This window comes from Ranitomeya variabilis, chromosome 4, assembly GCF_051348905.1.
Source record: "Ranitomeya variabilis isolate aRanVar5 chromosome 4, aRanVar5.hap1, whole genome shotgun sequence".
NCBI classification, from domain to species: Eukaryota; Metazoa; Chordata; class Amphibia; order Anura; family Dendrobatidae; genus Ranitomeya; species Ranitomeya variabilis.
The window spans coordinates 764,260,534-764,284,849 of record NC_135235.1 but is presented as its reverse complement, the minus strand read 5'-3'; the positions used below and the strand labels follow the sequence as shown (position 1 = coordinate 764,284,849).

The 24,316-nt window shown below is 46.6% G+C and overlaps 1 protein-coding gene across 1 annotated transcript in view; it reads right to left on the bottom strand.

Moving 5' to 3' along the window:
• LOC143766860 (uncharacterized) overlaps positions 1–23,273 on the bottom strand; it is a 42,962-nt gene extending 19,689 nt beyond the window's left edge. The window contains exons 1-6 of the mRNA XM_077254849.1: positions 23,088–23,273; positions 5,456–5,605; positions 5,147–5,326; positions 4,941–5,064; positions 4,760–4,857; positions 4,471–4,561 (exon numbers count right to left, since the gene is read on the bottom strand). Coding sequence (XP_077110964.1) covers positions 4,471–4,561; positions 4,760–4,857; positions 4,941–5,064; positions 5,147–5,326; positions 5,456–5,605; positions 23,088–23,114 — 670 coding nt within the window. The 5' untranslated portion in view covers positions 23,115–23,273. The remainder of the gene's footprint in view (positions 1–4,470; positions 4,562–4,759; positions 4,858–4,940; positions 5,065–5,146; positions 5,327–5,455; positions 5,606–23,087) is intronic.
• Positions 23,274–24,316: the final 1,043 nt, after the last annotated feature.

Sequence of the window (24,316 nt, the reverse complement as noted above, 5' to 3'; positions counted from 1 at the left end):
AGCATCTATGGGTCGATAATGAACTGTATGGAGCATTATATGTGGCACATTGTTATATGGAGCATCTATGGGGCCATAATGAACTGTATGGAGCATTATATGGAGCACATTGTTATATGGAGCATCTATGGGCCATAATGAACTGTATGGAGCATTATATGGGGCACATTATTATATGGAGCATCTATGAGGCCATAATGATCTGTATGGAGCATTATATGGGGCACATTGTTATATGGAGCATCTATGGGGCCATAATGAACTGTATGGAGCATTATATGTGGCACATTATTATATGGAGCATCTATGGGGCCATAATGATCTGTATGGAGCATTATATGGGGAACACTGTTATATGGAGCATCTATGGGTCCATAATGAACTGTATGGAGCATTATATGGGGCACATTGTTATATGGAGCATCTATGGGGCCATAATGATCTGTATGGAGCATTATATGGAGCACATTGTTATATGGAGCATCTATGTGCCATAATGAACTGTATGGAGCATTATATGGGGCACATTATTATATGGAGCATCTATGAGGCCATAATGATCTGTATGGAGCATTATATGGGGCACATTGTTATATGGAGCATCTATGGGGCTATAATGAACTGTATGGAGCATTACATGGGGCACATTGTTATATGGAGCATCTATGGGACCATAATGAACTGTATGGAGCATTATATGTGGCACATAGTTATATGGAGCATCTATGGGGCCATAATGAACTGTATGGAGAATTATATGGGGCACATCATTATATGGAGCATCTATGGGGACATAATGAACTGTATCGAGCATTATATGGGGCACATTATTACATGGAGCATCTGTAGGGCCATAATGACCTGTATCGAGCATTATATGGGGCACATTGTTATATGGAGCATCTGTGGGTCCATACTGAACTGTATGGAGCATTATGAGGGGCACATTGTTATATGGAGCATCTATGGGGCCATAATGAACTGTATGGAGCATTATATGGGGCACATTGTTATATGGAGCATCTATGGGTCGATAATGAACTGTATGGAGCATTATATGTGGCACATTGTTATATGGAGCATCTATGGGGCCATAATGAACTGTATGGAGCATTATATGGAGCACATTGTTATATGGAGCATCTATGGGCCATAATGATCTGTATGGAGCATTATATGGGGCACATTGTTATATGGAGCATCTATGGGGCCATAATGAACTGTATGGAGCATTATATGTGGCACATTATTATATGGAGCATCTATGGGGCCATAATGATCTGTATGGAGCATTATATGGGGAACACTGTTATATGGAGCATCTATGGGTCCATAATGAACTGTATGGAGCATTATATGGGGCACATTGTTATATGGAGCATCTATGGGGCCATAGTGAACTGTATGGAGCATTATATGGGGCACATGGTTATATGGCGTATCTATGGGGCCATAATGAACTGTATGGAGCATTATATGGGGCACATTGTTATATGGAGCATCTATGGGGCCATAATGATCTGTATGGAGCATTATATGGAGCACATTGTTATATGGAGCATCTATGTGCCATAATGAACTGTATGGAGCATTATATGGGGCACATTATTATATGGAGCATCTATGAGGCCATAATGATCTGTATGGAGCATTATATGGGGCACATTGTTATATGGAGCATCTATGAGGCCATAATGATCTGTATGGTATGTATGTAATGATATGTATTCCACAATCATTGGTCAACGAAAAGTTCCGAAAGGTACAGTCAGGGGCTTTACACAATGGAGAGCTGCTTGCCTTTAAGTATAAGGATAACAAAGATATTTTTATCCTGAGCTCGATCCACACAGATGCCACAAGGTCCACTGCAGACCAACAGGGATCCACTACTCCAAAACCTGTGTCTGTCATTGACTACAACAAATATATGGAGGGTGTGGACCTTGTAGACCAGGTTCTACAGCCATACCGGGTATCAAGAAAATCATATACCTGGTATAAGAAGTTAGTCATTTATTTGTTTCAGGTGGCCTCATATAATTCTTATGTGTTATACAAAAAAGCCGGAAATGCAGATACTTTCCTTGATTATCAGGAAAAGGTCATTGAAATTCTTAAGTAAATAAAGTATTTTTCAGCTCACCTGTCCCCTCTGTCCATGGCCGCCATCCCAGGAGAATCCAACAAGTAGTAAAAAATCCAGCACCAAGAGGTTGCAGTCCAATAAGCTTTACTGCAAAATCTTCATTAAAAGCATGGACAACCGACAGTAGAAAAATGGCATAAATAGCAGGGGTCCCAGACACCGGGTTACACGTTTCAGGGCCAAATATGCCCCTTAGTCATAACCTAGTGTTATACCAGGGAGTCAGGGTTTATATAAAACACCCCATCACATGGTTCAGTTATTTCACACCCACAACATTAAAACTCTTCTACCAGTACAAAAATACAAACTTAAACCCAACAATCTGCTGCTGTCATTATACAGAAGAGGTCGGTGATCAATATTAATAACACAATATTCTATCTGCGCTTATTTACACCGGTGGGACGGGCGGTCTCCATCGTCAGGATCCAGTGGGTTTCTCGGCTAAGGAGTTTGTCGCCAAGCTCCGCCCCTTCTGGGCTTACTGACCCTTTCCATTCCGAAAAACTGGAAACCGCTCAGATCACCGCCGTGCACCTGATAAAATGTCTGGATACATTGGAGGTCTCTGGTCACTAATCCCTGAGGGGCTCACTGAGGCTGCCGGAGGTCTCATGCCCCCGATATAGGAGAGGTCACAGATACTGCAGGTAACCATGTATAATACTGGAGAGTGTTCTTCAGGAGGGGGTTTATTCTCCACAAGGACAGCTCCCACCTTCCTAATCTGGTGATGGATGGTCCTGGTAGAACGTCCTGGTTGTCTACTAAAGGTTTCTTCAGCTGCGGGGGCAGATGTGGAGCATGTAAATATGCAGGAAATACCAAGCAATTTATTAAGTGAGGCCTGAGACAATGGTTATTGGTGACTGTATGACTTGCAGCAGTACATGTGTCACATACATGGTTACCTGCAGTATCGGAATTCCTGCAGTATTCCTGTTATTTGAAAATTTTGTCCCCGCCAATCCTTTAGAATCTGAAGATGTCAGAAGACTCACTGAGCGACATTTTATTGTACTCATTCCAGCAACTGAAACAAGAAAGATCCCCAGAGAAGATGTCGTGTATGATCCAAGAGAGGAATGAGGCATGATACCGGCTATTATTGCCCACAATGCCCATCACTGCCGGCCTTATGCCTCCATGACTGATTTACAATCTTCCACACAGAACCACGTTTTTAATCTGTTTTGACATTCAAGCATTTGGTTTATTTAGTGACAGACACATCTGAGTAGAGCTGATAACAATATCCGGGGGTAGGTGGGGGGACGTCTCCAGAGACACAAGCTGGGCACAATATATTGGGCACTACAATGACATTTTTGCTCTAAAACTTCCACTACGTGTTTTTGGAAATCATCTGTGGAGTGAAAATGGTCACTATATCCATAGATGAATAACTAGAGGGGTGTCATTTCCAAAATGGGGTCACTTCAGGGGGGGAATTCTACTTATTAACTATTTTGTGTGACATATCACTCGGATTTAAGGGCATAAAAATTCAAAGTTTGAAAATTGCAAAATTTTAATTTTTTTTGCCATATTTCCGTTTTTTTCATAAATAATCGCAAGTAAAATCGAAGAAATGTTACCACTAACATGAAGTACAATATGTCACGAAAAAACAATCTCAGAATCAGCGGGATCCGTTAAAGCGTTCCAGAGTTATAACCTCATAGAGTGACAGTGGTCAGAATTGTAAAAATTGTCTCGGTCATTAAGGGGTTAAAGAGAACTGTGTATAATAGTGCAGAGCGGAGATGGCTTAAAGGGAACCTGTCAGCAGGATTGTGCTCAGTAACCTACAGTGTCAGGTCGGTGCAGTTATACTGATTACACTGATACCTGGTGATGAAATCAGTCTTGTGGTTGTTGTTTAATCTGTGTTTGTAGATTTTAGTTGATGACATTCTCGTGCTCTGGGGCGGGGCTGTGGGCGGGGCTTTATGTGCTGCTCTGATTACATATTCATCTGTATTGGCTTATGACAGGTCGCTGATCCATCACTACATGGGCCAACATCCCCTCTGACTTTGGATCCTAGACCCCGTGGCATGACGCTGGTTCTGATCGCTGCCATGGAGACCCGATGTCGTCACGACGACATCTGTGTCTCCAGACCTGAGAGGCTTCCTGTCATGCGCAGTGATGATCAGGAAGCCTCTCAGATCAGTGTATAGAAGGAGAATGTTGTGGTCTAGAGGTAAAATGGTGATCATAGTAATACGGCCGGACTACACCACCGATAAAGCAGCCACAGCCGGTGATGAGAAGAATCTGTGACTTCTCTGCATTTAGTGGTTACTACTCACCTGGGTAGTCATATGTAGGAATCTCCTCTTTACACCGCTCATCCCCCCTCACATATGTCTCTGTAGTATTAATATGGGTCAGATCTTCACCCTGAAACAAATATTATAAAAGTCACCGACAGATGGAGAAGTCACATCTATGATCGGCTCTAATCCTGCCATCTCCACCGTTCTCATTACACAAGTATAAAACATATAATACTGGTGGATAAAACAAGACTGAGCACAAGACCTTCACCGGCGTCCACACATCATGGGGGAGATCTCCTGACACCTTCTCTCCATCTACCTGGTGATCCTGAGGAGCATTGGGATCTTCTTGGTTACAGTCCTGTGGAAGAAGAGGACGGGGACATCTCTCTGGTGTTGTCCTCTTACTGGATAGATCTGGAGGAAACACATACAGGGACTGAATTCATTCTTTACATACAGATAATTATAGGCCGTGTGTATTTAGTCCTGTCTATTACCTGGAGATGTGAGGGGCTGGGGAACCTCCACTATGACGTTCTTGTACAGATCTCTGTGTCCTTCTAAATACTCCCACTCCTCCATGGAGAAATAGACAGCGACATCCTGACACCTTACAGGAACCTGACACATACAATGATACCGTCATCCCCCGATCCCTTCATAGTGTTACTGTATAATGTCCCAGCATTCCCAGCAGTGTCACCTCTCCAGTTAGCAGCTCAATCATCTTGTAGGTGAGTTCTAGGATCTTCTGGTCATTGATGTCATCATGGATCAGGGGGTGAGGTGGAGGCCCTGTGATTGGGCTCAGGGGTCTTCCCCATCCCTCAGACACAGGGTCCTGACAGCGATCACTAGAGGTCTTCTTCACCACTGTGTAATCCTGGTAATGGAGAGACACATTAATAAATCTCACTACAGACATTTCCAGAGTCCTCACTTCTCCAGTTCTGTCCATCTGTTATTCCCATAGATAAGAATGATGTAATGTGACGCCATCAGAATCTCTCACCTCTCCAGTAAGCCGGAAGAGGATCTCTAGGGTGAGGTGTAATATCCTCTCCGCCATCTTGTCTCTGTCCATATCCATCTTTGATGGGTAAATCAGGACAATTCTCTTTTGTAGAAGATCTTCACTGAGAGGATCCGATATTGTAGAGACCTGAATGAGAAGATGAGCCGATGGAACATCATAAGAATCCTGTGTAATAATACAATTACTGGAGATAATAAGGGAAACATATGAGGAGATTTATTATTTTACAGTATTTAGTTTCCTTCTTTACATCTACTAATAAATCCTATATATTTAGGCCACAGACAACAAGCAGTTTCTCCCTCGGAGTCGGCAGCTGAATACGTTCCTCATAGACTCATCTTCCATAACGCTAATTCTCGTCTCATTTACCGACCCTGGAATCGGCAGTAGCAATACTGCAGGAGATATTCATTACACGCGACAGGAGAAATAACTACTTCATGGTGAGGACGACATCTTCATCTTCTACTACGGCTCTAGAGACATATGTGGCCAGAGTCGGTCACTGACTCCATCACCACCGGCCGTCTATATGAAGGTTTCCCGTCTTCCCCGCACTGTAATCTTCTATCACGTTAGATCTCAGCTCTGATTCACACACACAAGTTTGAGGCTTTTAGAAAAGCTTTTTTGTTTCCACAATCAACGCGGACAGAAATGATCTGATCCCAAAGTCTCCATGTACAGAGATTTATGGGGTTTATTTCTGGCCTTAGGCTTTCCTATATTACAGGAAAAGCACCAGAAAAAAACAGATATTGAAATGTTTCTAAAGAAAATTGTCTCCAACAATTCTTGTAAAAAGAAAAAAACATGGAAAAAGCAGAAGACACATTTTATAATTTTTAACATGTTAAACCTTTACTAAAAAAAATTAATCTTTTTGTACACAGAACATAGATGTGCACCGCAGGGACGGCACAGATGAGGCCATACCTCCCAACCGTCCCGATTTCAGCGGGACAGTCCCGCTTTGGCACCGGGGTCCCGCTGTCCCGCTTCGGGCATTTAAAATCCCGAATTTGCGGCCGCCGGTGAAGCCCCGCCCACTTCCGGGACGTAGAGACGATTAGGACTAGTCCCGCACTCCGGGCGGGGTCAGTGACATAAGCGGCCGGCATGATCACACTCTGCAGCCTTTGTTTAGTAAATCTGGGCCAGGAGATCGGGGAAGGAGGGACCAGCTGCGTGCGCGGCGCCGACTCCAGCCTGGTGTCTCCCCCACCACGCACCGCAACGCGCATGCGCGGGAATCTGTGGTACCCGATGCTGAGGCGCAGAGTCTGGTCCTTGTGTCACTCGGAGGCGGCAGCGGCGTGTGAGGGGGAGGGAGGCGGTCATCATTACCGGCACACACCGGCATGCATTGTGTATGGCGGATAAGGGGCGGCAGGGAGAAGCCTGCAAACCAGATAGTGCAGTGTGTCCATGCACCTCTCCATCCACAGGTAGCACTGTAACACCTCTAACAGTGCCAGCCAGCACCCTCCTAGTGCCAACCTGGCTGTGGGTGTGTGTGTGTGATGGCTGGGTGTGTGTGTGATGGCTGGGTGTGTGTGTGTGTGATGGCTGGGTGTGTGTGTGTGATGGCTGGGTGTGTGTGTGTGATGGCTGCGTGTGTGTGATGGCTGGGTGTGTGTGTGTGATGGCTGCGTGTGTGTGTGTGATGGCTGCGTGTGTGTGTGTGTGATGGCTGCGTGTGTGTGTGTGTGATGGCTGCGTGTGTGTGTGTGATGACTGCGTGTGTGTGTGTGATGACTGCGTGTGTGTGTGATGGGTGTGTGTGTGAAGGCTGCGTATGTGATGCATTTGTGTCAAAGCTGCATGTGTTTGTGAGCTGCGTTTGTGATGCTGCGTGTGTATGTGTGATACTGTGTGTGTGATGCTGCATGTGTGTGAGCTGCGTGCGTGTGTGAGCTGTGTGTGTGCTGCGTGTGTGTGGGCCGTGTGTGTGAGCTGTGTGCGTGTGCATGTGTGTGAGCGTGTGTGTGTGAGCTGCGTGCCTGTATGTCATTATACAGTATGGAGAACTGTGGCCATTATACAGTATGGAGCATCATGTGCGGTCATTATACAGTATGGAGCATCATGTGTGGTCATTATACAGTATGAAGCATCATGTGCACCCAGCATACAGTATGGAGCATCATGTGTGGTCATCATACAGTATGGAGCATCATGTGCGGTCATTATACAGTATGGAGCGTCATGTGCGGCCATTATACGGTATGGAGCATCATGTGGGGCCATTATACGGTATGCATGCCGTCATTATACAGTATGGAGCGTCATGTGTGTTCATTATACAGTATGGAGCGTCATGTGTGGCAATTATACAGTATGGGGCATCATGTGCGGTCATTATACAGTATGGAGCGTCATGTGTGGCAATTATACAGTATGGGGCATCATGTGCGGTCATTATACAGTATGGAGCATCATGTGCGGTCATTATACAGTATGGAGCATCATGTGCGGCCATTATACAGTATGGAGCATCATGTGCAGTCATTATACAATATGGAGCATCATGTGCAGCCAGTATACAGTATGCAGCATCATGTGCGGTCAATATACAATACGGAGCATCATGTGCGGTCATTATACAGTATGGGGCATCATGTGCGGCCATTATACAGTATGGAGCATCATGTGCGGTCATTATACAGTATGGAGCATCATGTGCGGCCATTATACAGTATGGAGCATCATGTGCGGTCATTATACAGTATGGAGCATCATGTGTGGTCATTATACAGTATGAAGCATCATGTGCACCCAGCATACAGTATGGAGCATCATGTGTGGTCATCATACAGTATGGAGCATCATGTGCGGTCATTATACAGTATGGAGCGTCATGTGCGGCCATTATACGGTATGGAGCATCATGTGGGGCCATTATACGGTATGCATGCCGTCATTATACAGTATGGAGCGTCATGTGTGTTCATTATACAGTATGGAGCGTCATGTGTGGCAATTATACAGTATGGGGCATCATGTGCGGTCATTATACAGTATGGAGCGTCATGTGTGGCAATTATACAGTATGGGGCATCATGTGCGGTCATTATACAGTATGGAGCATCATGTGCGGTCATTATACAGTATGGAGCATCATGTGCGGCCATTATACAGTATGGAGCATCATGTGCAGTCATTATACAATATGGAGCATCATGTGCAGCCAGTATACAGTATGCAGCATCATGTGCGGTCAATATACAATACGGAGCATCATGTGCGGTCATTATACAGTATGGGGCATCATGTGCGGCCATTATACAGTATGGAGCATCATGTGCGGTCATTATACAGTATGGAGCATCATGTGCGGCCATTATACAGTATGGAGCATCATGTGCGGTCATTATACAGTATGGAGCGTCATGTGTGGCCATTATACAGTATGGGGCATCATGTGCAGTCATTATACAATATGGAGCATCATGTGCGGCCAGTATACAGTATGCAGCATCATGTGCGGTCAATATACAATACGGAGCATCATGTGCGGTCATTATACAGTATGGAGCATCATGTGTGGCCATTATACAGTATGGAGCGTCATGTGTGGCCATTATACAGTATGGGGCATCATGTGTGGTCATTATACGGTCTGGAGCATCATGTGCAGTCATTATACAGTATGGAGCATCATGTGCGGTCATTATACAGTATGGAGCCTCATGTGCGGCCATTATACAGTATGGAGCGTCATGTGTGGCCATTATACAGTATGGAGCGTCATGTGTGGCCATTATACAGTATGGAGCGTCATGTGTGGCCATTATACAGTATGGAGCGTCATGTGCGGTCATTATACAGTATGGAGCACTGTGTGGCCATATTTTTTTGTTTATAACTATTGTATATGAAACAGTGTGATCAGCAGTGCTAAATGGGTGTAGTTGGGACGTGGATATGGGTGTGACTAATTATGAATGGGTGTGGTCAGAGGCGTGGCCTAAAATTTGCCGCGGCGCGCTTCGCGCGCCACTAACTTTGTCCCTCTTTCCCATCTTCAAAAGTTGGGAGGTATGGATGAGGCTTCAACAAAAACCCTGGCAGTTTAACCGCTTGCTGCTGTGAAAAGCAAACATGGCATCTAAAGGCCCCGTCTCACATAGCGAGATCGCTGCTGAGTCACAAGTTTTGTGATGCAACAGTGACCTCAGTAGCGATCTCGCTATGTGTGACACGTACCAGCGATCAGGCCCCTGCTGTGAGATCGCTGGTCGTGTCGGAATGGCCTGGACCTTTTTTTGGTCGTTGAGGTCCCGCAGACATCGCTGAATCGGTGTGTGTGACACCGATCCAGCGATGTCTTCACTGGTAACCAGGGTAAACATCGGGTTACTAAGTGCAGGGCCGCGCTTAGTAACCCGACGTTTACCCTGGTTACCAGCGTAAATGTAAAATAAAACAAACAGTACATACTCGCCTTTCGGTGTCCGTCAGGTCCCTTGCCGTCTGCTTCCTGCTCTGACTGAGATCCGGCCGTACAGTGAGAGCACAGCACAGTAGTGACGTCACCGCTGCGCTCTGCTCTCACTGTACGGCGGCACTCAGTCAGAGCAGGAAGCAGACGGCAAGGGACCTGATGGACACCGAAAGGCGAGTATGCACTGTTTGTTTTTTTTGGTAACCAGGGTAAACATCGGGTTACTAAGCGCGGCCCTGCGCTTAGTAACCCGATGTTTACCCTGGTTACCCAGGTGCTGCAGGGGGACTTCGGCATCGTTGAAGACAGTTTCAACGATGCTGAAGTCGTTCCCCTGATCGTTGGTCGCTGGAGAGAGCTGTCTGTGTGACAGATCCCCAGGACCACACAACGACTTACCAACGATCACGGCCAGGTCGTATCGCTGGTCGTGATCGTTGGTAAATCGCTATGTGAGACGGGGCCTTAAGAAGGTGACAGAGTTTGGCTGAATGCCCCCCGCCCCCAAGTACTGGATAGTATGGGGCGGCCTAGTTATTACGGTACTTACATGCCTAATAATGGGGTCTGGGCTGCAATGTATGAAGGTCTATTAGGCCAGAGGCAGCGTCCAATAAGTTACCTTTTACCACCCCCACACACATTATACTATTGTTCCATGAAATCACTGATTTCGGGGGTTTGGGCGACTATATAATGTATTTGGGGGCCTCCCGACAGATGATGTCAGGGCAGAGAAGGATCTGACATCCTGAATTTCAGAGGATAATCCGTTTGTCCTTCCTGTAGATAATCCTCCGCTACAGGAGTCTGGAGGTGACTCTCTCATACAGACCCCAGGAAAGCTGGAATATTTGTGTGTATGGGGGAGAGATGGCCGTCTGCCAAATGACCGTTCAGCCAACTCTTATCTCATGTGTATGGGGCGGTTAGTATTAGGCCGGCGTCACACTCGGCGTAAGACAATACGGTCCGTATTTTACGGCCGTAATACGGCCGAAATACGGTGAAATGTTCCCAAAATAGTGATCCGTAGTCAGGGTGTGTCAGCGTATTTTGCGCATGGCATCCTCCGTATGTAATCTGTATGGCATCCGTACTGCGAGATTTTCGCGCAGGCTTGCAAAACCGACATCTAATGGATTTATGTGCTCAAATGTTCGGGAAAACATATATACAGTATATATATATATATATATGTCATTGAGACACATATATATATATTCTGTATTTAGATTTCATTCAGCGCGATATGTGTTAAAAGCCGGTAATTCAATTGCCGGCTTCTCATTTCTCCTGCACAAACCCGACAGGATATGAGACATGGTTTACATACAGTAAACCATCTCATATCCCCATTTTTTTTGCATATTCCACACTACTAATGTTAGTAGTGTGTATGTGCAAAATTTCAGCGCTGTAGCTGCTGAAATAAAGGGTTAAATGGCGGAAAAAATTGGCGTGGGCTCCCGCGCAATTTTCTCCGCCAGAATGGTAAAGCCAGTGACTGAGGGCAGATATTAATAGCCAGGAGAGGGTCCTTGGTTATTGGCCCCCCCGTGGCTAAAAACATCTGCCCCCAGCCACCCCAGAAAAGGCACATCTGGAAGATGCGCCTATTCTGGCACTTGGCCACTCTCTTCCCACTCCCTGTAGCGGTGGGATATGGGGTAATGAAGGGTTAATGCCACCTTGCTATTGGAAGGTGACATTAAGCCAGATTAATAAAGGAGAGGCGTCAATTATGACACCTATCCATTATTAATCCAATTGTAGGAAAGGGTTAAAAAACACACACACACATGATTAAAAAGTATTTTAATGAAAAAAACACAGCGGTTGTTGTAATAATTTATTGTACTCTCAGTCCATCAGGAACACCCTCGCTTGGCAAAATAATAAACGCACAAGATACATACCTTCTGCTGTCAGATCAGGTCCCACGAAGTAATCCATCTGAAGGGGTTAACTAATATTACAGGCACGAGCTGCGATAATCCACTCGCTCTGCCTGTAATCCCCGGGTGCTGAAAGGAAAGCAGTGATCTATACTTACATTCAGTCGCGGTGATGCGCCCCCTGGTGGATGTCCTCATATGACCTGTAGCGTGGGAAAAAGTTCCCAGGCTGCAGTTCATGAGAACATCCAGCAGGGGCGCATCACCGCAACTGAATGTAAGTATAGATCACTGCTTTCCTTTCAGCACCCGGGGATTACAGGCAGAGCGAGTGGATTATCGCAGCTCTGCCTGTAATATTAGTTAACCCCTTCAGATGGATTACTTCGTGGGACGAGACGGTTCACCAGAAGGTATGTATCTTGTGCGTTTATTATTTTTCCAAGCGAGGGTGTTCCTGATGGACTGAGAGTACAATAAATTATTACAACAACCGCTGTGTTTTTTTCATTAAAATACTTTTAAATCATGTGTGTGTGTTTTTTAACCCTTTCCTACAATTGGATTAATAATGGATAGGTGTCATAATTGACGCCTCTCCATTATTAATCTGGCTTAATGTCACCTTCCAATAGCAAGGTGGCATTAACCCTTCATTACCCCATATCCCACCGCTACAGGGAGTGGGAAGAGAGTGGCCAAGTGCCAGAATTGGCGCATCTTCCAGATGTGCCTTTTCTGGGGTGGCTGGGGGCAGATGTTTTTAGCCACGGGGGGGGCCAATAACCATGGACCCTCTCCTGGCTATTAATATCTGCCCTCAGTCACTGGCTTTACCATTCTGGCGGAGAAAATTGCGCGGGAGCCCACGCCAATTTTTTCCGCCATTTAACCCTTTATTTCAGCAGCTACAGCGCTGAAATTTTGCACATACACACTACTAACATTAGTAGTGTGGAATATGCAAAAAAAAAGGGGATATGAGATGGTTTACTGTATGTAATCATGTCTCATATCATGTCGGGTTTGGGAAGGAGAAATGAAAAGCCGGCAATTGAATTACCGACTTTTCACTAACACCGCTGCGTATTTCTCGCAAGTCACACTGCTGGTCAGTGTGGAATCCGTATTTTTCACGCCCCCATAGACTTTCATTGGCGATTTTTTTGCGCAGTACGCTGACAAACGCAGCATGCTGCGATTTTGTACGGCCGTAGAAAGCCGTATAATACTGAACCGTAATATACGGCTAATAGGAGCAGCCCCATTGAGAATAATTGTGCCGTATGTTATGCGAGTTTTACGGACGTAGTTTCTGCGCTCTTACGTCCGTAAAACTCGCCAGTGTGACGCCGGCCTTACACTGACAGCAGTGATGATACACGGCACTACAGTAGTACAGGGCATCACCGGAGCCATCAGAGGCTTGTATGTTGTGTGATCGCACTGATCAGAGGGGTTTAACAAAGGGTTAAAGTGAAAAACATCATAGTTTCACCAACAAGAAATATCCATCACTACATGGAAAGCAGAGTCACTGCACAATGTTAGTTACGTCTCGTCCATAACTGCTTTATTATACTCTATTATCCTGTACACAGTGGAGGAGACAGAAATCACAGGTCCGACAGCAACAGCTGGAATTGGGCCCTCCAACATAAAGAAAAAATCTATATCTAATATATAAAGCTGAATGTGTGTGTGTGTGTATGTATGTATGTATGTATGTATGTCCGGGATTGGCATCTGAACCGTCGCAGCTACAGCCACAAAATTTTGCACAGTCACACGTCTGGACCCCGAGAGCGTCATAGGCTATGTTGTGAGGTGAAATTTTAACCCCGCGCTTTCCAATTCACCAAACAATTTTGCCCCTATCGACATAATGGGGAAAAAGTGAAAGGAAAAGTGTTGGAGGCGTCGCAGCTACAGGCACAAAATTTTGCACAGTCACACGTCTGGACCCCGAGAGCGTCATAGGCTATGTTGTGAGGTGAAATTTTAACCCCGCGCTTTCCAATTCACCAAACAATTTTGCCCCTACCTACATAATGGGGAAAAAATGAAAGGAAAAGTGTTGGAGGCAAATTAACAGCTGCCAGATGTGAACAAGGGGGACTTAAAGAATGACAGCGATGGCGCCAAAGAGTATATACTGTACAGTTGCTAAGGTGGGGCCCCAACATGGGATAATCACACCACCACGGGGATATGAACACACACACAAAATGCGCCACATACTACCACGTGCTCGAACACATATACCACCCTCAGCGCACATTTCACCACACATACACCAACCTCGCCACATAAAAGTAGAAACACAAAAGTCGCCGCTCAAAACTCGCCACGCGCAAAACTCTCTACATGCAAAACTCGCCACACGTGCAAAACTCACCTCATGGAAAACTCGCCACACGCAAAACTTGCACACGCAGAAAAATTGCCACACGCAGAAAAATTGCCACATGCACAAAAGTTGCAACACATGCAAAAGTTGCCTCACACAAAACTTGCACATACTCAAAAGGCACCACACATAAAACTCGCCACGCGCAAAACTCGCCATGCGCAAAACTTGCTGCACACAACGCTAACCTGTCACATGCAACTCGACACACAAAAAGTTGCTACACGCATGTCGCCACACAAAACTCATCTCACAAAAGTCCCTACATGCATGTCGCCACACGCAACTCAACACACACAACTTGACACACGAAACTCGCCCTAAAACACACACAAGTCTGGTATCCTTCAAAAATAAAAATCTGATTAATAAGCAGACAAACTACAAGAGCAACAAATGTACCATATAGGAATCCGGCAGCTGTCAGTCACATGACCAGTCTATTATGTGTATGTGTGAGCTAATATATACTGCCAGGGGGTGGGCTTACTGTTGGCTGGGGATTTATCAGGCTGCCATTTTAGCTTACAAATACTGAGGTAAAAATACTGACCAAATAACGTGTGAACGAGGTCTAATACAGGAGGAGATGACATACAGATATATACTATATACAGGAGGAGATGACACACAGGTATATACTATTTACAGGGGAGATGACACACAGGTATATACTATATACAGGAGGAGATGACACACAGATATATACTATATACAGGAGAGATGACACACAGGTATATACTATATAGAGGAGGAGATGACATACAGGTACATACTACATACAGGACGAGATGACATACAGGTATATACTATATACAGGAGGAGATGACACACAGGTATATACTATATACAGGAGCAGATTACCTACAGGTATATAGTATATACAGGAGGAGATGACATACAGGTATATGCTATGTATAGGAGGAGATGACATACAGGTATATACTATATACAGGAGGAGATGACACACAGATATATACTATATATAGGCGAGATGACACACAGGTATATACTATATACAGGAGATTACATACAGGTATATCTAATATATAAAGCTGAATGTGTGTATGTATGTATGTGTGTATGTCCGGGATTGGCATCTGCACCGTCGCAGCTACAGCCACAAAATTTTGCACAGTCACACGTCTGGACCCCGAGAGCGTCATAGGCTATGTTGTGAGGTGAAATTTTAACCCCGCGCGTTCCAATTCACCAAACAATTTTGCCCCTATCTACATAATGGGGAAAAAGTGAAGGGAAAAGTGTTGGAGGAAAATTGACAGCTGCCAGATGTGAACAATGAGGACTTAAAGAATGAGAGCGATGGCGCCAAAGGGTATATACCGTACAGTTGCTAAGGTGGGGCCCCGACATGGGATACTCACCACACACGGGGATATGAACACAAACACAAAATGCGCCACACACTACCACGTGCTTGAACACATATACGACCCTCAGCACACATTTCACCACACACACACCAACCTCGCCACATAAAAGTCGAAACACAAAAGTCACCACTCAAAACTCGCAACGCGCAAAACTCGCTACATGCAAAACTCGCCATATGCAAAACTAGGCTCACGCAAAACTCGCCACACGTGCAAAACTCACCTCATGGAAAACTCACCTCATGCAAAACTTGCACACACAGAAAAATTGCCACATGTACAAAAGTTGCACCACATGCAAAAGTTGCCTCACACAAAACTTGCACATACTCAAAACGCACCACACATAAAACTCGCCACGCGCAAAACTCGCCATGCACAAATCTTGCTGCACACAACTTGCTACACTAACCTGTCACATGCAACTCGACACACAAAATGTTGCTACACGCATGTCGCCACACAAAACTCATCTCACAAAAGTCGCTACATGCATGTCGCCACACGCAACTCAACACACACAACTTGACACATGAAACTCGCCCTAAAACACACACAAGTCTGGTATTATCCTTCAAAAATAAAAATCTGATTAATAAGCAGACAAACTACAAGAGCAACAAATGTACCATATAGGAAATACGGCAGCTGTCAGTCACATGACCTGTCTATTATGTGTATGTGTAAGCTAATATATACTGCCAGGGGGTGGGCTTCCTGTTGGCTGGGGATTTATCAGGCTGCCAATAGCAACCAATCACAGCTCAGCTTCTATTTTGCTACAGTTAATTAACCTGAGCTCTGATTGGTTAATATAGGCAACAAAGACATTCTCAGTATAACAAAGCTAATATATGTTGTGAAATGCTTCTATTAGCTTAGTTTTTGCCTTTTAATAATTACATTTCTATCTATTTGTTTTGTGGTTTTTGTGTGCAGAATACATTTTTGTTAACACATTCTATTTTGCTAACAGCAGTCATTAACCCGGGCGAAGCCGGGTAGTACAGCTAGTATATATATAAAGCTGAGTGTATGTGTGTGTGTGTGTGTGTGTGTGTGTGTGTGTGTGTGTGTGTGTGTGTGTGTGTGTGTGTGTGTGTGTGTGTGTGTGTGTGTGTGTGACAAGCCACGCCCATTCCACATAGCAACCAATCACTAACTATCTTTCATTTCACCAGAGCTGTATAAAAGAAGCTGAGCTGTGATTGGTTGCTATGAGCAGCAGTTTTCCCGCTCCACAACACCTCAGCAGACACTGACCGGGTGGGAGACATCTCGCATCCCTGGGAACATAAGCTCCAGCCATTGTCTGCCCCCCCAGAAAGGAGCAGAGAGCACATGACAGAAATGAATCCCCCTCCTCTATTACTGCCGCGCTCTATTGTTACCGGCGTAGAAAATCGCATCATCAGCGGCCGCACACAGAGCCGCACTGCCAGGTTACATAACAGCACATCTCCAGGAACTCCCTGCTCAGCGCCACCCAGCTCGGGACTATGGGATGGAGGATGTGTGATGGGTATATGGGCACGGGACTATGGGATGGAGGATGTGTGATGGGCATATGGGCACGGGACTATGGGATGGAGGATGTGTGATGGGAATATGGGCACGGGACTATGGGATGGAGGACGTGTGATGGGTATATGGGCACTGGACTATGGGATGGAGGATGTGTGATGGGTATATGGGCACTGGACTATGGGATGGAGGATGTATGATGGTTATATGGGCACTGGACTATGGGATGGAGGATGTGTGATGGGTATATGGGCACGGGACTATGGGATGGAGGGTGTGTGATGGTTATATGGGCACTGGACTATGGGATGGAGGATGTGTGATGGGTATATGGGCACGGGACTATGGGATGGAGGATGTGTGATGGGTATATGGGCACGGGACTATGGGATGGAGGATGTGTGATGGTTATATGGGCACTGGACTATGGGATGGAGGATGTATGATGGTATATGGGCACGGGACTATGGGATGGAGGATGTGTGATGGTTATATGGGCACTGGACTATGGGATGGAGGATGTGTGATGGGTATATGGGCACGGGACTATGGGATGGAGGATGTGTGATGGGTATATGGGCACGGGACTATGGGATGGAGGATGTGTGATGGGAATATGGGCACGGGACTATGGGATGGAGGATGTGTGATGGGTATATGGGCACTGGACTATGGGATGGAGGATGTGTGATGGGTATATGGGCACGGGACTATGGGATGGAGGATGTGTGATGGGTATATGGGCACTGGACTATGGGATGGAGGATGTGTATGATCGGTATATGGGCACTGGACTATGGGATGGAGGATGTGTGATGGGTATATGGGCACGGGACTATGGGATGGAGGATATGTGATGGGTATATGGGCACTGGACTATGGGATGGAGGATGTGTATGATCGGTATATGGGCACTGGACTATGGAATGGAGGATGTGTATGATCGGTATATGGGCACTGGACTATGGGATGGAGGATGTGTATGATGGGTATATGGACACTGGACTATGGGATGGAGGATGTGTGATGGATATATGGGCACTGGACTATGGGATGGAGGATGTATGATGGGTATATGGGCACTGGACTATGGGATGGAGGATGTGTATGATGGGTATATGGACACTGGACTATGGGATGGAGGATGTGTGATGGATATATGGGCACTGGACTATGGGATGGAGGATGTGTGATGGGCATATGGGCACGGGACTATGGGATGGAGGATGTGTGATGGGTATATGGGCACGGGACTATGGGATGGAGGATGTGTGATGGGTATATGGGCACAGGACTATGGGATGGAGGATGTGTATGATCGGTATATGGGCACTGGACTATGGGATGGAGGATGTGTGATGGGTATATGGGCACTGGACTATGGGATGGAGGATGTGTATGATCGGTATATGGGCACTGGACTATGGAATGGAGGATGTGTATGATCGGTATATGGGCACTGGACTATGGGATGGAGGATGTGTATGATGGGTATATGGACACTGGACTATGGGATGGAGGATGTGTGATGGATATATGGGCACTGGACTATGGGATGGAGGATGTGTGATGGGTATATGGGCACGGGGCTATGGGATGGAGGATGTGTGATGGGTATATGGGCACTGGGCTATGGGATGGAGGATGTGTATGATCGGTATATGGACACTGGACTATGGGATGGAGGATGTGTGATGGATATATGGGCACTGGACTATGGGATGGAGGATGTGTGATGGGTATATGGGCACTGGACTATGGGATGGAGGATGTGTATGATCGGTATATGGACACTGGACTATGGGATGGAGGATGTGTGATGGATATATGGGCACTGGACTATGGGATGGAGGATGTGTGATGGGTATATGGGCACGGGGCTATGGGATGGAGGATGTGTGATGGGTATATGGGCACGGGACTATGGGATGGAGGATGTTTATGATGGGTATATGGGCACGGGACTATGGGATGGAGGATGTGTGATGGGTATATGGGCACGGGACTATGGGATGGAGGAAATGTATGATGGGTATATGGGCACTGGACTATGGTATGGAGGATGTGTGATAAGTATATGGGCACTGGACTATGGGATGCTGGATGTGTGATGGGTATATGGGCACTGGACTATGAGATGGAGGATGTATGATGGGTATATGGGCACGGCACTATGGGATGGAGGATGTGTCATGGGTATTTGGGCACAAGACTATGGGATGGAGGATGTTTGATGGGTATATGGGCACTGGTCTATGGGATGCAGTATGTGTGATCTCCCCCTTCGACTACTGCAACATCCTTTTCTGTGGCCTCCCTGATAAAACCCTTGCACCTCTCCAGTCCATCCTTAACTCTGCCGCCCGACTAATTCATCTCTCTCCTCGCTACTCCTCTGCTTCTCTCCTCTGCAAATCTCTTCACAGGCTCCCATTCCCTCTTGCCTTGTCCATGTTTGGTTTGGTCCAGTAGCCCATTTATCATCAGATTGTCCTGGTTCCTCGACATCTGACGCGGACCTTGTTAATCCAGGTGACATCTGAGCCGGCATAACTCTCTTTACTCATGACACTCTCATGGTTATTGAGGTAGGCACTATAGTGTTATGGACCACTACTGGTCTATTATGTCCAACAGGGCAGAGCCAGGATTTGAACCCCAGTCTCCCACATTGGTGACTGTGAGTTTACTATTGTGCACTGTGTACTATTGGCAGAGACGTCTGCCTGCAATCTCTCTGCTCTTCACGAGTCACTTCCGGTTCCGGCCCTCTGCATACCTCGTGCGCGTATCTGACCATGCTAAAAGGTATTTAAACTGACATTGAGTGCTTTCTCTGCACCTTCCCCTGACGAAGCCGTCCATGTAACGGCGACACGCGTAGGGTTCGTCCCCACGCTGATCCCTGCCTGTTTTTTCTTCCCCGGTGGTAGCCCTCAGTCTATCTGGGTTTTGACACATGGCTGCACCTAGGTCTTTATCGGTACCGTATTGAAGTCAGTTCACGCTTACAGACCATGGTGCAACGTTCTTTTGCACATGATTGGGCATATGGTCTTGGCTGACATTGCTGCGTCCATTGTCAATTTGTGGCATAACGTTGTTTTGCGCCATTGTTTTTGATTCTTATGCACATCACAATTTCTCTGGCATACAGGTCCAGATTACATATAACATTGTACTGTGTACTCAGTTACCCAGAGGGGTCTTCTGTTCATCTCTGGTGCATACATATGGCTGTATATCTTCAACCCCGGGGGCTTATCAGCTATTTGTGTCATAAGAGGACACGTGGTATATGGTTATTGTATTTTATATCATATGTTGTCATATTATAAAAAGCCTATAATAGATATGCATTTTCTGACCTCTGTCATGTTTGGCGGGATCATCTTGGGGATTGTGGGAATTTTTAGATGTTGTTAATTGTTTCTTCAATAAAAGTTTGCCCTTTTATATTTATATTCAGCAGTGGTGTGCGGTATTTTGGAGAGCTCTTTTTCTCTTTTTGCTTTGTCATGTTACATTACCACTCTTCTGCACCCCTTCATTTTGGATCTGTGCAATAGTAGTGCGCCAGTGTCTGCTTTATGGTGCTGTGATTTTACTAAATGCAGCACATGTATTGTCGGCTTCTATTATATCTTTTACCGAATGTTACCGACTTTTTCCGATCTTAAGAAAAATGCTCATCTTACCGATCATGAATCCGAAGGTACCATATTCCTGCCGAATTTATGTTTGGAGATCGTTTTCCAAATATCCTTAAGCGCGGCATCAGATCTTTTATAGTACTTTATGTCCACAATACATCACAGCCTTGGCACCTGGCTGTTCTGATCCCAGCGGCTAAGGACACTATTTAGTTTGTGAGCGCTGGTGTTTTTCCCTTCATATAGCCCCGTTTTCCAAACATATTCGCTCATCTCTAATTATGGCCACAACAAGCTACACAAAATAATAACCCCCCAGTCAGTATGGAGGCATTTACAGTCCACCACAACCCCAGTATAATGGCCCCTACCAGCCACACATTCAGTATGAGAGTCCCAACAGCTCTTCTCTTAATATGATGCCCCCACAATTCCTGATATAAAACACACACTACTCAGCCAACCCGGTTCGCTGCTCTGGTCTGTGCGGTGTGAGGACTGAGGCTCCGTACTACAGGTGTGATGTAGTGACGTCATTGTGCCTGCAGTGCACGGAGTCTCAGACTCAGAAGTGAAGGCTGAATGGTGGATCAGGAGCTTTCCACTCCCTGATTCACTAATCTATTCAGCGGTATCACCGTCATGGGAATGTGGATATCGCTGTAATTGTGATGATGGGAAGGAGAGGGTGACCAATACCACACCCCACCGAGCCCTGTCACTTCATAGGCATCATAGCAACCGAGTGGGCTACCTTTATGGATGATACACTCCTGCCTATCCAACCATCGTATGGTAAATATCTCATAGATCCTGGGTTCATTAGTATCTGCACCAAGAATGAGGATAAGTGAGTATTTATTAATTGTCGGTGGTCGGAGGTAGTCAGTGAGGTGGATGGTACCATATTGTGCATGTAGGGGGCAGTGCTGTGGGAACATTAGAAAGTGGGGGGATGGCAGTACTGTCGGGACATTACACTGTGTGTGAGGGGGATGCCAGTACTGTGGAAACATTATCCTGTGTCTGTGGGAAGCCACTATTGTGGAAACAAAATACTGTGTGTGGGGGGTTATGGCGGTACTATGAGAAGAGTATACTGTGTGGGGGTATGGCGGTACTATGAGAACATTATACTGTGTGGGGTGGTATGGCGGTACTATGAGAACATTATACTGTGTGAGGGTATGGCGGTACTATGAGAACATTATACTGTGTGGGGTGGTATGGCGGTACTATGAGAACATTATACTGTGTAGGGGTATGGTGGTACTGTAGGAACATTATACTGTGTGGGGGGTATGGCGGTACTATGAGAACATTATACTGTGTGGGGGTATGGCGGTACTATGAGAACATTATACTGTGTGTGGGGGTATGGCGGTACTATGAGAACATTATACTGTGTGGGGTGGTATGGCGGTACTATGAGAACATTATACTGTGTAGGGGTATGGTGGTACTGTAGGAACATTATACTGTGTGGGGGGTATGGCGGTACTATGAGAACATTATACTGTGTGGGGGTATGGCGGTACTATGAGAACATTATACTGTGTAGGGGTATGGCGGTACTATGAGAACATTATACTGTGTGGGGGTATGGCGGTACTATGAGAACATTATACTGTGTAGGGGGTATGGCGGTACTGTGAGAACATTATACTGTGTGGGGGGTATGGCGGTACTGTGGAAACATTATACTGTGTGAGCACCATCATATATATTACATAAGGGGTGTAAAAAGGAGAGTCATAAAAAGCCTCCTCCGGGCTGTGCTGCATTTGTACAGACTGCTATCTGCCGCCCAGACGGGACCATGTGACACCAATGGGAAGAGGGAGGGTTTCCGGAGGGAAGAGTCTAGAGGGTGCACCTGGTCAGGAGACCTTGATGGCGCAGTTACTGAGATTATAAAGGCCGGAGCCCCAAAGGCAGAACAGATTTGGCGCCAACAAAGGAAAGGGGTGCGGGGAAGAATCTGAGGTACCAGCTCCTGGTAAAGTGCCCGAGGCAGCTGGGTGTGGGGCAGAACCTGCTTACAGGGCATAATGGGAGCATTACACTGTGTGGGGCCAAGAAAGGGGCCCTGTACTAGGAGAACACTCCGCTCCTCACTTCCTGTCCTCCATAGTTGGCTCGTATGTATCTATTACAGGAAACAGAACAACAACGTTATGGTTCTTATAAAGGGGCAACAACAACCCCAAAAGAGTCTCCTCCGTGCAGAAGGGGTTAATGTCCCCGGCTGCGCTCAGTACTGGGGAATCTCCACATACCTCCACCTGCAGAGCCGCACTCCACATATATGGCTGCTCTGTGCGCACAGGACCTGTGATGAGGTCACAGGGGGAGGAGTCAGTGGTCACGTGATCAGGGGCCTCAGGGAATGAGATCGGTTGTGGCTAAATCCCAGTCTGCTGTAGGCACTGGTGTAGCTAGAGCTTTTGCCGCCCGGGGCTGTTTCCGAGTTTGGCGCCCCCCCCCCTTGCCGTCACTCAACGCCGGGCACCGCCCCCTCAGCACTGTTTACCCATGAAATCCGGTGCCTGCGCTGTGTATCGCTGTTTGGTGCAGGCGCAGAGAGCTCTGGCCGTCTGACATCACAGCCAGGCTTGCAGACTGCGCCTGTGCGGCCACCCACCTTGGTAATCCCAGCCCCGCAGTGTTATGTATTATGCAGAGTGCGGGGCTGGGATTCACAAGCAGGGCGGCCGCACAGGCGCAGTGTCCAGCATTGCCCCAGTGTGTCCAGCATTGCCCCAGTGTGTCCAGCATTGCCCCAGTGTGTCCAGCATTGCCCCAGTGTGTCCAGCATTCTGCCCCCAGTGTGTCCAGCATTCTGCCCCCAGTGGGTCCAGCAATCTGCCCCCAGTGTGTCTCCAGCAATCTGCCCCCAGTGTGTCTCCAGCAATCTGCCCCCAGTGTGTCTCCAGCAATCTGCCCCCAGTGTGTCTCCAGCAATCTGCCCCCAGTCTGTCTCCAGCATATTGCCCCCAGTCTGTCTGAGTCAGACATAAAGAAAAAAAAAAACTAAAATCCTCACCTCTCCCGTTCCCAGCGCAGGTCCGGTGCACTCAGCGCCACTCCGGCTCTGCAACGCTCAGAACAGAGAGGCTGAGCGCGCAGTGATGACGTCATCGCACCCTCTGCCCTGAGACGTTGCAGAGTCAGAGGGCGCCGAAGACGCTGCAGCTGCCACAGGAACCAGGAGAGGTGAGTATTAAAGGGGGGCCCAATGCCATCGCTGGTATCGGGGGGGGGGGGGGGGAGCCTGGTCGTGGCAGCGATCGGCGCCGCCCGAAGATTCAAAGGGCCCACGTCTCTTTTTTTTTTTTTTTTTCTTCCTCCTCCTCCTCTCTGGGTCGGAGCCGCCCCCGGCATTGTCCCTCTGTGCACTGGGATTTCGCTTTCTCACCCAGTCGGCTATTTCCTGGTTGCAGAGGGACCAGGTCCTTTAGTGACTTGGATTTCGCCTGCTCTATATAAGAATGCTAAATCCCAGTAG